Raw genomic sequence first — 14,984 nt, forward strand, 5'->3', positions numbered from 1 at the left:
AGAAAAAGGGCTAGATGGTCTATTGGCCTGATTCCGCTGGCTTGTCTGTTCTTCTGACTAGAGGGTGGCTTCTAAAATCCAGTCACACACACTCAAAGATAGGAAGATGGAACAGTTGTGAAGGCTCTGAGAGACAGTATGGGGAGAAACATGTGCCCTGCTGAGCAGTCCTAGATGTTGACTACATAACCTGCGTCCCCTGCCTAGGTGAGGCAGGAAAAACAGCAAAGGCAGCAAACAGACCCTGAAAAAAGCTTTATGGATCTCAGATTCAGCTAGCAAAGATCCAAGGAAAGGGATGAAAAGTTGTGAAGCCCAGGAATGGGTTGTTGAAGCAGCCACACCAAGCTGGGACAGTAAAGAGACAGTAAAGGAAAAAGCAGGAGAATCTGATCCCTGGTTCTCGCTAGCTAAGTGATTTCAGGCCCAGTGATATTCAGCAGAGTGGATCTGGGGAGCACAAAACCACATAGGTGACTGAGCAATTGATTTTCATAGTGGAACTAGCCAAAGCCAGAACAAAAAATGGCTCCATTAGACCAGTTTTTATACCTTTCTGGACGAAAGCATCAAAAGAAATGCAAGCATTGGCTGGGTCAGGGAGGTGTCATTCCACATTTCCTATACCTAATATGAGTTGTTTAGTCAGTGTGGTGGGATTTTCTTTTGCGGAGACACATGGCAGTATTAATTCTTCAGCTAGTTTGACTAGATCTAGCTTTGGGCTTCTGCAGAAGGGAAGATTGCTGTTGAAGTCAGGCCCTGCTCACTGTAGAACCTGAGACTATGCCTGCATTCTAGAGGATTCCAGGGTGCACAGACTGTATGTAGAGTGATCAGCATGAGAATGCCCTTTGATTTGTTCCAACCAAGGGACCTGCACAGTCTGCCTATATGGTTGAGCTAACCCTTTTCTTGTCTTTACTGCAGTTCTCCTCCTCCTCCTCCTCCTCCCCCTCCTCCTCCTCACATGAATCTTCTGTTGAGCTGGGGAGAGAGGAGCCTCAGAGTAGACTTGGTAGGCATATGAAACAGGTGCACTGGAGAACAGCTTGGGTAGTCTGCCTTGCTTTTGGCTAGCCGAGAAGTTTCCAGTAGTATGATGGAAAACGGTATATAGTGGTATTTATGCTATAACAAGTAAATACATCCAAACTAGAACAGCATTTCCAGCAGTTTAACGTAGGCTGCAATCCTGTGCATATTTACTTGGGAGTAAGCCCCACTAAACTAGAGTGAAGAAACACGCATATTACCACCTTCTACAAACATATTTATTTCCAATTTGTGCATTGCTTTATATTGTCTAATTGGACAAATCTGTATGTAATCTTGCTCAGTTACTGTAGCCCTCAAGTTAAAGGAATGGTAACAGTCAAGTCCACCCCCCCACCCCCAAATACAACTAGAAGTTTTTCTAAAGCCAATTAGAATAATCTGCGCAGAGCAGAAGTCAGGAAATCAGAGCTGCAAGAATGTCTGGAATTCTTTTGCACACATCTCTCTTAACACTTTCAGGAGCCTGACATATTACAGAACACTCTAAAAGCTGAAAGTGAGTGCTGAGAACTGTATTTCACCCCCCTTTTTAACCAAATATATTCTGAAATTAAAAGTAAAATCTAGCTTTGCATTATTAAGTCTTGGAACTGCATTCTAAAATGACTTAAACACAACCAGGCCAAAATAGTGAGGGGAGAGGAAAAACTATCCTGATAGTTGAGACCAGCTTTTGAAAAGTGATCTCCATGGAAACAATAGCATAGGCTTTCTTAAATAATGGAAAAGGTAGATTACGACTTAATGCCTGACCAGTCAGTAGATACAAATGAAAGAATAAAGTCAGGGCCTACAGTAAATAAACACCTTTTATTTCTCTCACATGGGTATGAAAGAATTTTTTTAAGTTACCAAAAATTAGGTCTGTGGTTGGTGGCAAATAGAATGTACAGTAGTAACCAAACAATTTTACATGACATCACACCAGGGCTTTTTTTTCAGCTGGAACACTCTGGGCGCCCCCTTAAAAAGCCCTTCCTGAAAGAAACTCAACAACTTAGGTTTGTCCATCAAAAAAAGGTGGGAGTTGCTGCACCTCTTTTTCTCGGGGGAAAAAGCACTGTATCACACCATTGCAATGCAAGTTCTATGTGGTAGAATTACGTTATTTTTTTTAGACTTTGACTTATTCATTTATGTTCTTGTAGGCACATCTGTCTCCTGGTATACACTGCAAAGTTGTGCATAATTTTGTTAAGAGAAGCAATACATTCCTACATTAAATAAATATAGGAGGTATAATATTTTTGAACAATATGTGTGAATTTCATGCACATCCTCTGATGGGCAGGTGATTGAATGCGATGGGTTTTTAACATTAGAGCAGATCTTCCAATTAAGTGCAAAGTCTCGGACATCCCCTGCAGGCTCCAAGAAATGTATGTGGCCATGCTGTCACTGGTCCCAAGGAACCTTTCATTCAACATTAAAAAGGTTGACCTTAGAAATACACTGCTCCTTGCACGTACTGCTTTATGAAGTTGTTACTTTCCGAAGCACCACAGTAAATAGAGCAAAAGTCAGGCACAGCAACTGCCAGTCGGAAGAGAAGAAAACTACCTTCCTGCTTATCCCACAAAATTGATGTAACAAGCATGTGAATTGGTGAAGCAAAGTATATTGACATTTAGAACTTTTGCAGGCTAGGAGGTCACAGAAGTGGCCTTATTTTCTCCCATCTTAGTGTAGCATAGACCATCTCTGTTCCTTCCCATTACTCTTGATAGACAGTGCTGGGGTCAGGGGCACTGACTTGACCCCAGATTATGGGTGCCCAGCGGCACATGAAATGTAGCGTGACATCATGACATCACGCCATACCATAATGACGTCACGTTGTATCATGACGTCACATTACATCACACGTGCCGCCTGGGAGCCCCGGAATTTGTGTCAGAGGCTGCATAACACCTTGGACACCATCCCCAAGGCCCCCATGAGGCCTTGGATGTGACTTACAGTGCTTTGCAAGGCCCCAGGAGTCATGTCAGAGGCCCTGCAGTGCGGGTGCCGAGCACCCACAACAATTTTTTGTGGGTGCCCAGGCCCCCATATATTTGGTGCCAGTGGCTGGGATCTAATGTATCAGTACCTCAAAGAAACAAATCTCTTCTGAAGGCTGCTGTTTGGGTGCCACATTTTGACAAGCTTGATTTTAAATTCAGTGTGTTCTTGTTTTTAGATGGAATTGATTAAAAATATAAGCACTGCCGAACAGCCCTATTTATTCACTAGACATGTTCACTTCCTCAATTTCTCAAGGTAAGATAGTTCCTCACTTACAGTGTTTTATATGGTATGTTTAATTTAACAGACAATTGATTTATTTAAAGCTTTCATTTTCAGTTTAGTGTGCAGTCACTGCAATATGTGTGTATCTCCAGAACCTTGTGGGCAGAGCAAAATGTGCAATATTTACTTAGCCAATGCTCCTCCTCCTCTTCCTATCCTGACTGGGCAACAATAACCTAGGAAACATCCACCTGTATGCTCTGGTATCTGTTTGTATATTCTGGTATGTATACACATATGCAGCAGCATAAGATTGCACCACGATGAACTGGTTTCCATATGAGCATGAAAGATATGTGTGATGCAGGGATCCACCATCTTTTCTCCTCCTCACTTTATGGAAGATTCCTGCACCACTGGCTAAAGCAGTAAATGATATAATACAATATACATCCTGTCTGTGTTTCCAATTGTCTGTGTACACTTCATCCTTTTTTATAGGTCACTTGAGTTTATAACCTTTTCAGCTGAAAAACTCTGTGTTGCATTATGTCAAAAAGAATCTCCTGCCAGAATTCCATTTTATTTTTATTTCCCTCTGCCAGTGTAATTTTATATGCATTAGCTGTTCAGTCTCTCCCCTCCCCCCCCCCCCACTTTAAAATACAAACTCTTGGGAGAAGAGGTTTCAAATTATGACCACATATGCTTGTGATGTTACATCAGATGCAACTTTAGAAAACACTATTGAGCTGAAGAATAGTGAATTACTAAATGTCAATATCCAGAGTGGTAGCTGTGTTAGTATCTTCCTGTGGTACCCAAGACTAAGCAGATAAACTTTCATTGACTACAGAATGCTTAATCAGATACGTGTTGTCTTGAACTGCAGGTACATTTGTAGGGTTTTTTCACAGGGAAGGGGTAGGAAGTGTATAAACAATCAGATCAGAAGGAAATGAAACTCATTAGTTTCATATGCATACAAAATCAGTAGTTGGTAACACAAACACCCTGAAATGGGGACACCCGTGATCGCATATAGTGTGGTAAAAATCCATTGTGTCAGTTTACTCTGAAATATAGCCCTAAACTTCTTGGCATATTGCAGTTCAACTGTTTCATGCTTTAGTCTCCTTCTGAAGTTCCTTTGTTCAAGGGTAGTCACCATAAGGTCTGTCTTGTATCTTGGAAGGCTGGTATGTCCCCTCACTGGCTTCATTGCCATTTCTGATGTCAGATTTTTGTCCATTTATTCTTATTGCTTAGATACTGCTATTGTTTGCCTTATGGAGAAAGACACTATTAGAAGATGATGGCACATAATTGCAGTGAAATATGAGCAAGTGAGAGAACCCCCGATGTTGTGGATGATAATAGGAGGTCCTGTAATAGTACTGCCAGAGAAGATATGTGGACAGAGGTGGTATTTGGGTCAAACACAGGGTCTGGTTCCAGTGTCTATATCACTGTTGTGTGCCTTTTTGTGTAGCTGTTTTAGAGTGGCTGGGGTGAGCTGGGTGGAAGTATAGTCCTGCCACCCAAGCATGAGAAGAAAGTGTGTAAAAGTTATATTCCTAGCTTTAACAGAATATATTTTCTTAAATATTGGAAGTTAGAGAATGGAATAAATTATGTAGCCTAAATATTTTTACAGTCTCAGTGTACTTGTTGATCATCTGAGCAGCACCCCTGAGCTTATACGGTGGTACCTCGAGTTACATACGCTTCAGGTTACAGACTCCGCTAACCCAGAAATAGTACCTCGGGTTAAGAGCTTTGCTTTAGGATGAGAACAGAAATCGTGCTCCGGCGGCACGGCAGCAGCAGGAGGCCGCATTAGCTAAAGTGGTGCTTCAGGTTAAGAACAGTTTCAGGTTAAGAACGGACCTCCGGAACGAATTAAGTACTTAACCCGAGGTACCACTGTAGCTTTATGTGCAGGGAACTACTATGGGTGTTTAGTTGATATGTAAGATTGTAGGTAGAACCTGACACCACAATGATACTACACTTATGCAGTGGATGCACAAAAGAATGGCAGTAATGCGGTCTGAGTTCTTATGTGAGAGAGCTACATAGATGGAAAGTATAATCTTTAAAATTCCACATTTCAGTTTGCTGCAGTGGATCATTGGGTCATTATAATAATTTATAGCTCATATTCAATTACTTATTTGAAGCACACTCCCCCCCCCTCGATTATCCCCCACCCTAATTAAGCAGCTATATAGCTCAGATGAATAAAAGTTTCTGACCTTTTAATCAGCCCTGCATTCTATAAACTGACACTTTCCATTTTGCCTGAGGAAGAATTCTATGCAGCAATTGAGAGGCCACACATTTACTAGTTAGCCTAATAAAGATGGTTTTGCATTGTTAAAGAACAATAACAAGAACAATAATTTTAAAAATGTTTGCCATTTTTAAACAGAAAGGAAAGTTAACCCTTCAACAAATAGGCACTAAGAAAGGCTTGTCCTCAAAGGAGCAAAATTCAAACTATGGAGTAGAGAAATTATGGGAGGGGAAAAGAAATTCATAAGTAAGGCATTTAACCTTCCCATGATTCATTTCCTTGGCAATGGGCCTGTACCTGACTAAACCATCAACTGAAATGTCAGGGTATGTGCAGTTGAGGTACGGCTTATGTGCCCTAAGCTTTAGAAAGAAAGATTCTAGCTCTCAACTTCCCCCAGCTGTTTAAATGGTCTTAAACGTTGTTTGGCCTTTGGGGGGAGGGGAATACAATAAATACTTTTTAGCTTAGGCAGTTGCTTTAGTTACCATGTTATGTAAATGTAAATAGGAGAAGGGTGGAGGTGCCTACAATACAATCTGAATGTGTCATGATAAAATGATGTATGCTCTGGAAAGATGTTTAGAACTCCTGGGCTCATTGCTCACTGTCAATGAAATTCTAATCCCCTTTATGCCAATGGGAGGCTTGTCACTGACTCTACTGCAGCCAGTATTGCTCTTTCCACCATCAGCTAAGTTTTGCATTTACCAAAGATTTGGGCAAACTTCCTCATCCCCTTACTTAGTTCAGCAGACACTAAGCTATGTAAAGGACTTTTAAAAACTTGCCTCAGTTTTGAACCTGACATAATTTGAGCCACATTAGGTAACAACACAGCATATAGAAGGGGTAGAAGGGCTACCATTTTGGCTTTTCTTTTTTTTTAACACTAGGCGTTTTGAATTTAAGAGGGGAATAAGCAGCATATACTAATATGGGAACCTCTATTTCCCCTCTTCCAAATTTTGGAGCCATACTTTAAGCAGTGCTTTGGGGATAGAGACTTTGAACTAAATTATCCCAGTTTTTGTGGTGTGTAGAGATGATTGATGTAACTACATATGTGTATCCTAAATCAATTATGTTCTTCAAATTACTTCAGAGAGCCTAGAGGTTTTTGGATTGCAAGAAGTGAGAACTTTCAAACATAATAAATGCTTTAATTTTATCGAGCATTAATGCTTGGGTGAAAAAACACCCAGCATGTGTACATTGGAATGCATAATGATCACGCTGAAGCCTATTTTGCTGCAGGGGGACAGCAATATTTATAGTGCCTGTGATAGGTAGAAGGAGCAACTGAAGAGAGTGACTTAGGGATCATCTACTCTTTCACTTGTGCCATGCCTAGAAAGCAAGGGTCCAAACGGTTTGCCACTTGACCCGCGCTTTCTAGGCATAGATCTGAGCGGTTTTCCCCTTGACCCATTCCTTTCCAAGGGAAAACTTGCTCTTTAGAGGAAAAAATGGAACAAACGGCAATCCATTTGGGGAAACCAGAATTTTCATTTGCTCTAATTGAATGCTAAAGAGCGGCTTTCCCTGGGGTACTGCAGTGGGACAAGAGGAAGTGTGACTAAGCCCTGACAGGACCAAAACAGGATAGAAGTGTTAACAATAAAAATTAACAATAATGCATAAGGATATGGAGAGAAGGGAGAAATGTTTAGGTGGAAATGGGGAATCTGGGCATGTGAAGGAATTGAAAAGAAGCCGGACTTTGAGCTTTTCAGGAACACAACGTTGGGTCAGTCCGTTCAAAGATGATCAGGTAACTAAAAATAGAGAAATGTAGCAGCATTGTTAAATTAACATGAGAACTAACAGCAGAGGATCTCGAAGCAACGTAAAATTTTCAAGAGAAATGAATTCATATTTTAAAACTTGGTGCTAGGTTAGTCTCTCAGTTGAGAGCATTCCACAAATGGAACTTCACCACTGAGAAGCCCTCTCACCTTTGTAGCCACTGTCCTCACTTTTGATAGTAGGGGCACCAAAACAATGCCCTCTACTGAAGACCTGCATGGGTAGCCACATCTGGAGTGAAGCAGTCCTCAAGTGAACCTTCAGGAAGGGCCTCAAACATGAAGAATGAGGAATGCTTCATGCTGAATTGGTCCATTTGTCCACCCAGTCCAGCACTGTCCATCCTCACTGGCAGCAGCTTTCCAAAGTTTTCAGCAGAGGTGTATCTGTGTCCTGTTCCTGATATCAGTTTCATTGGAGTTGTTGGGGTTTTTAATTCATGCCCCTTCTGCATTCAGAGGATAAACTCTACCATGGAACTCTGCCCCCCACTGAGGGGAAGGCTCTACTCTGGAAATATGGATACTGCAGGAGTCAGTACCAAGGCTCTTAGTTTGATGTAAGCAAAGTGGACATTTACTATGTTACTTCATGATAGCTTAGTCCAACCAGTAAGTGCAATCATTGGGGTGTTATCAATACCATTGACATGAAATAAAATAAAATTATATTAACCAAGGTACCCTACTTTAGTTCATGTCAAATGTCAGTCTTAAGATAAATATGCTGTGTTGTTGTGCTCAGAAGAATTACTTAATCTTCTGGAATGTAGAAATAGAATCCTCTGGGGTGTGTCCTTGGCATAACACTACAGGCGAATTCTTCTACCCCTTTGGTTCTGTTGGGTTGGGAGATGTGGTACTTTGCCAAAAATAGAGGTTTAGCACTATAAAGCACATCTTGTATATTGCTAGTGTTGTAAAATTGTAGGATTGCCTTCATTAGATTTTTCTGCTAAGTTAATCAACTCAGTTTATTGCAGCAATTGACTTCAACAAGGCAGGAAGAAGAGCACTTTCACATCAATTAGTTCAGTTACCTCTCATGGTTCAATTTAATTCAGTCTACAGGGCATTTTCTAGTAAGCATGTTAACATTTTTAATTATTGGTAAAACAAAGCCAAAAAAACGGTTCTGATCATCCTTTTAAAAAATCACTAAGTATCACTTAGTGGGCTGGGTTCAGGCACAAGGGAAAACCATTGTTTTCTGCTATGTGAACAGAGATGGAAAGCACTTTCTTTCCATTTTAAACTCACTGTAGTATCCTGAGATTATCAAACTCAAGAATTATAGTTTGTTTAAACTACAGTTAGTAAAAACAACCAAGATCTGAAGAAGCAGTTTGATCCTGACTTGTGATCACTAAGGATAATTTTAAAATACCATAGCACCTACAGTCCATATGTCATAGGAAATTGTAGCCTGCATATGAAAGTGGATGCTTTGAACCTACTCTTGTAGTATACAAAAGGAGGAGAGGGGAGCCAAACTAGTGAATTTGGCCACATATGGGTGTGTGTTTTTCATTTTTTGTGGTTTTGTACAGGTAAACATATAGTTTACATTAAAATCATTTAAAGCATAACCCAATAGACAAATTAGAGTGCAAATTGTTTTATCTTAAGGACACATTTGGCTGCAAAAACTAAGTTAAGTTGTTTTTGCTTAACTTCAGTTCTTGGTCTTGCATACAAAATGTACATACATTGGCTGAGTTAGTTCCCACAAGTTATTTTTTAATTTCACTACAAGAAAAAACACTTTACTTAGTGGGTAAAGGAGTCGCCCTTTGTGGAAAATACAAGCAAACCAGCACTGTGTTACTTTTCACTCATTTAATTGGTACTGTAATTTGGATATTGTGGCTAAATTTTAACAGTGCTTCCATTCAAATAAATAAGAATTCTTGGGTTGCACTTAAGACTTTCTTTCCAAGGATAACTTGTCACACCTGTGCAATGTTTAACTAATGCTCCAGCCTTCTTAAAATAGTTTCGCTGTTTGAAGAAAAGCAGATTAACTAGTGATCAGTACTCTTTTTTAAAAAAACCCACACATATTGCTACCATTTCATTTAGGGGTGTGCTACTACAGTACATGGTTCTAAGTCAGCTGCAAATGCAGCACATAAATTTGGAATAAGCTTCATTGAAGGCCACAGGGTGCTGCAGGTTTGTATGGAAATCTTCTACAGATAGGGATCACTCTTCTTGGCTCTAGGTTTGAGTATTCCCATGGGAAAGTGCCCTCTGGTGAGCCCTTTCCTACATCAGTTAGTAAGCATGCCTAGTAGTAGCAGCTGCAAGTAGCTACAAAGCTGCCATCATAAGCTTCCCACAATATCACCAGCAGGGAGTTGCTCTGGAACATGGTGGAAAACTTAAAATAGTGGTTTGCACACCCATCATTACTTGTAAAGCCCTGCCAAGGTGCTGAATTATGTGGACACAAGGTCTATACCTCTTTGCTACACAGACTGCTTTAGTGGAGAAGCAAGTATGTGACTCAGCTTGGAAGCGGTGAGCTTGGCTGAAAAAGTGTGAGAAGAGAAGAACTGGGCATAGCAGCAGCAGGCCTAGGAAAACAAAACAAGGAATTGTAGAGCAAATCCATGTTCCTTCTTCCCATCTCTAGCTATGGAACGACTAAGCTATCGTCCAAACCTGGTTGGCTGGTTTAAATGCATGATAGCCATAGGCATAACATATATGATGCTTCCTGTACTGGGGAAGTCATGGCTCTCCAGCTAACTTTCCTCGTGACATTGTTGTGATGGAATAACAGTATGAAGTGCTCCTGGTGGACAGAAAACAGATGTGAAAATTAAATTGAATGGTGTCCTATGCATCTGTGGGGTTCCCAGTGCTGGGTGCAGGGTGGGAAAGTCTTGTATGCTCACAGGGAAGTGTTTATACTCCATAACTGGGAATGGAGAAACCAAGGTTGGTCTTGTAATATGATAGCCCTAGATTGCAGCCTTATCCTTTTAGTACAGATGATAATAAGGTCAAAACCAGCACTTTGCATGGAGCTTGGGAACCAATTGGTAGCCAGTGCAGTTGTGCCAGAATTGGTGTTATATTTTCAGACTGTCGCTGTCCTGGCTTAAGTGTGATATTGAACTTGAGATTTTCAGCAGTTTGAGATTTTATTGTCATATTCTGCAGGATGTCTCAGGTCTTGGGATTTCAATATTGCTCTCATTCTTAGCCGTTTCCTTATATTTTATCTTGATGCATATGGGCTGCTGTTTTTTAGGAGGAGGAATGCTGACAATTCTTCGTGCTAACAGTTCAATGATTCCCTTCAACTAGAACTGGTTCATTGAAAAGTACATTTATTCTTCCAACACACAAAAGGATAAGGAAAATACTTTCTTTGAAAGCACAAGCATTAACAACCTCCCTCCCATTTTTCAATGAAACACACTTGTGATTTTAACTATTGTCACTACAAGCCTGGTGGATGGTCTAGGAATGCCAGACACAGTATTATTATTGAAACTAAGTAGATGTGGATGGACCTGACTATCAAAACCACTGGGAGTCCTACATAAAAGCAGAATATAAATACAGTAAACACTTTCTTTGATGTACAGTTTTAAAAATAAAATAGATAGTGCCTTTGAATACTGCTGTATAATATGAGGTACACAGAAACTTGATTAAAGTCAAACTGACAACCATGTGATTTATCATCAGTAAGATGAGATTCCCTAGTAAGCTTCAGTAAAATAAATTTTGTTGATTACAGTGTGCTTTTCTAATACTAAGATGCCAGATTACAGTGTGCTTTTTCTAATGTGTAATATTTAACCCATGCTTTAAGGGACAGAAAAGCCTTATACTTGTGGCTTCAGAAATAATATTGTAGTTGTAATTTTCATTTTTTAAAAAAAATGCAAGAAACAACCTCCTCAGACACTGAAGTTTTACATTTTTTGACATGGCTGTCTGTGATTTGATTTTTCTTTGTTTCTGTTGTCCAGGTTTGGAGGAGACCAACCAGTATACATCAATATTATTAGAGATCCCATCAACCGTTTTTTATCCAACTACTTTTTCCGCCGCTTTGGAGATTGGAGAGGGGAGCAGAACCACATGATCCGCACCCCAAGCATGAGACAAGAAGAGAGATACTTAGTAAGTTCTGAATTCTTAAGTCTTTCATAAAGTCAATCTATTGAACTTCATAGCTTTGCTTCTGCCAGATTTCAGACTCTCTGCAGATATATTGTACTTCCACATTCTCTTACCTGGAGCTGGATGTTACATTTTATGTTTATGTTTTGATGACATTTTGTTCCTAAGTGGCTCTGCCCCACTACCTTCTCAGAGGCCCTTGGTGAAAGCTCTTGCCTGGCATCTACCAGAAAGGCCAGACTGCTGAACGAGATCCTTTGTGCCAGCAGACTTTGATAGGAGTTGCCTGGAAGAGCAGGATGCAAAATGCTGCCTGAATAATCCTGTTTCTCTGTGAACACCATATAATTTATGTTCCTGTACTAGATTTAGGTGTGATTTTTATTTTTATAATCTTTGGGAGCCACTCAGGCTATAAAGCTGGATATAAGCATTCAAAATACAGTGGTACGTCGGGTTAAGAACGTAATTCGTTCTGAAGGTCCGTTCTTAACCTGAAACTGTTCTTAACCTGAAGCACCACTTTAGCTAATGAGGCCTCCCGCTGCCGCTGCACCACCACCGCACAATTTCTGTTCTTATCCTGAAGCAAAGTTATTAACCCGAGGTACTATTTCTGGGTTAGCGGAGTCTGTAACCTGAAGCGTCTGTAACCTGAGGTACCACTGTAAATACAAATGCAGTGATACTTCTGGTTACGAACTTAATTCGTTCTGGAGGTCCGTTCTTAACACAAAACCGTTCTTAACCTGAGGTGCGCTTTCGCTAATGGAGTCTCCTGTTGCGCGCACGTGTGCCCCTAGCACGAGATTTCCATTCGCATCCTTGGGCAAAGTTCCCAACCAGGAGCAGCTACTTCTGGGTTAGCGGAGCTCGTAACCAGAGCGTTCCACTGTAGGTAACCAGAGGTACCACTGTAGATGTGTTAAGTCAGAAATGAATTAGTTAACCCTGGCATTTAAAGTGAGACAAAGTTGTTCAGAAGCATTTGGGTAGTTGTGGTTTAACAGTCTTGATTTCTCTGACCCATCCCAATCTCTGTTTTAGTAGATTTTGAATATGGAGTATCAAGTGGTTTCTAAAATAACACATAGTGGTACTTGGGCTGCATTACTATACCGTAAATCAGCTAAGGACATATAGTAACTGGACATACAGTGCTACCTTGGGTTAAGAATTTAATTCATTCTGGAGGTCCGTTCTTAACCTGATGCTGTTCTTAACCTGAGGTACCACTTTAGCTAATGGGGCCTCCCGCTGCTGCGCGATTTCTGTTCTCACCCTGAAGCAAAGTTCTTAACCCGAGGTACTATTTCTGGGTTAGTGGAGTCTGTAACCTGAAGCATCTGTAACCCGAGGTACCACTGTATAGTCAAAGCATTCTTAGAATATGGGAGTTGAAGCAAGGAGACGCACACTCCAATCCCTACTCAGCCAGAGTCATCTTGGGCTGGCTACTATCTCTCTTCCCAACCTACTTCACAGGATTATGTGGTTACAATGAGGGACCATTTCTAGGAACCCCTTAATGATATGTTGATGTTTAGGCTACTCTGCCCCTTGCACTATATGCTTACTTTGGCCCAGGAAATGCACATAATTTATTGGGAAAGAAAATTACCTCAATGCTGGCATGTTGCAAAATTTCTAAATATTTAGATAGAAATCTAACAACAGGCATAAAATGTTATAATGAGTTTTTTTAAAAAATGAAATGCTTATGTGTAAAACATTCCAGTTCAGTTGCAATGGAGATAATAATGATTAATCAGTAGCCTTCCACATATATGTTTCAAGGTGATGCACGCAATATAAAAAAAATTGAAACAGCATAGAAAATAACAGCAAATGAACTGAAAAACAATAAAAGGAGGGAACTGTGACAGAGACCTGTGCTTCCAGCCAGGAAAGCTTGCCAGAACAAAATGTCTTCAATTCTTTCTGGAAAATGCAGGTAGTGGATGTCTATGTCATATGGCAGAAACACTGTTTCGTAGAGCAGGGGCAGCCACACTACAAGCTCTGCTCTGTATTACTGTGGAGTTAGTTTGTGATCAGTTTTGAACCTTAGAAGAAAATCTCTTGCAGACCACAGTGAACTACTAGTTATATAAAGGATAAGGTGCTCTCTCAAGTAACCTGGAAGCAGACCATTTGTTGCAATTACGCCAGATTTCCATTGAGACTGTAAGACTTGCTGGTTTAAATGGCTTTTGGATGCTGATTTGATGAGGCTATGGAATTTTTTTGGTGGCTGAATGTTTTTAGTGGTTTGGCCTTTTCTAGTTGCATTTGTTTTGTTTTTAGCTTGTGGTATTTTTGATACAAGCTGTCTTGAACATAAAAAGGGAAGTAAATCAATATCTAATTTAAATAAAAATATATCTTGAGTTTGTAAAAGTGAAAATTAATAGTCATTTGCCCGCAGTTCTGTAGTTTATTCCTTTTGTTATTCATTACAGTATGTGCATTAGATAGATAGATAGATGATAGATAGATAGATAGATAGATAGATAGATAGATAGATGGATGATAGATAGATGGCAGAATCTTTTGACAGAAGAATCCTCCTTTGTGGCCACATACCACAAATTTACAATGCAATTCTAAACAGATTTACTCAGAAGTGAGTTCCATTATGTTTATGATTGCTTATGTTTACAACCTATAGCTTAATGAAATTAGCAGGCTTCAGTGAACTGAATGTCTCATTGTCTACTAGAACTCTTGGACATTCAGCATAAAGGTGAACATTGGAAGATTCAGGACAGATAAAAGAAAGTACTTATTCACACGACACATAGTTAAACTATGGAACTCACTCCCACAGGAAGCAGTAGTGGCCACCAACTTGCATAATTTCAAAATAGCATTGACAAATTTATGGAGGAGAGAGCTAGGATAGCTGTGGCCATGATAACTGTGCTCTGCCTCCACAGTTAGTCATGCTTCTGAATGCCACTTGCTGGAAACCACTGGAGGGCAGAGTGCTGTTGTGTTCTAATGCTTCTTGTGAGTTTCCCACAGGCATCTGGATGGCCCATGTGAGAACAGGATGCTGGTCTAGATGGGTCTTTGGCCTGATAGAACATCTATTTTCTTAGAGCGTTGCTGCCATTTCTGCTTTGTCCGAAAGCAGTTGTTTCTCCATCTCTCCTCCGCCTCTGTCTATTATAAACTAGGAATCTTATGAACAATCATAGTTTATATTTGGTATAACACTTGTTTGCCAGTAAATAAATGTAGATTAGTTGACTGGATATTCTGTTAGGCCTGTTACACCAATTCCTTTAAACTTGTGTTCCATCTACTTAATAATTACAAACTCATTGTAAATATTTCTGAATGTCACAGTATATATTTTAAAGAGTCTGTTGGGACAGGGAATTTTAATGCGAGCTTTTTCTGAGAGCATATTAATAGCTTTCCATTATGTGTGC

General features: G+C 40.1%; 1 protein-coding gene across 1 annotated transcript in view; it reads left to right on the top strand.

Moving 5' to 3' along the window:
* The window catches only part of UST (uronyl 2-sulfotransferase), a 112,611-nt gene that overhangs the window by 54,777 nt on the left and 42,850 nt on the right, over positions 1-14,984 (top strand). The window contains exons 4-5 of the mRNA XM_083608021.1: positions 3,242-3,321; positions 11,391-11,544. Coding sequence (XP_083464147.1) covers positions 3,242-3,321; positions 11,391-11,544 — 234 coding nt within the window. The remainder of the gene's footprint in view (positions 1-3,241; positions 3,322-11,390; positions 11,545-14,984) is intronic.

Source organism: Podarcis filfolensis (genome assembly GCF_964270895.1).
Source record: "Podarcis filfolensis genome assembly, chromosome: 3".
NCBI classification, from domain to species: Eukaryota; Metazoa; Chordata; class Lepidosauria; order Squamata; family Lacertidae; genus Podarcis; species Podarcis filfolensis.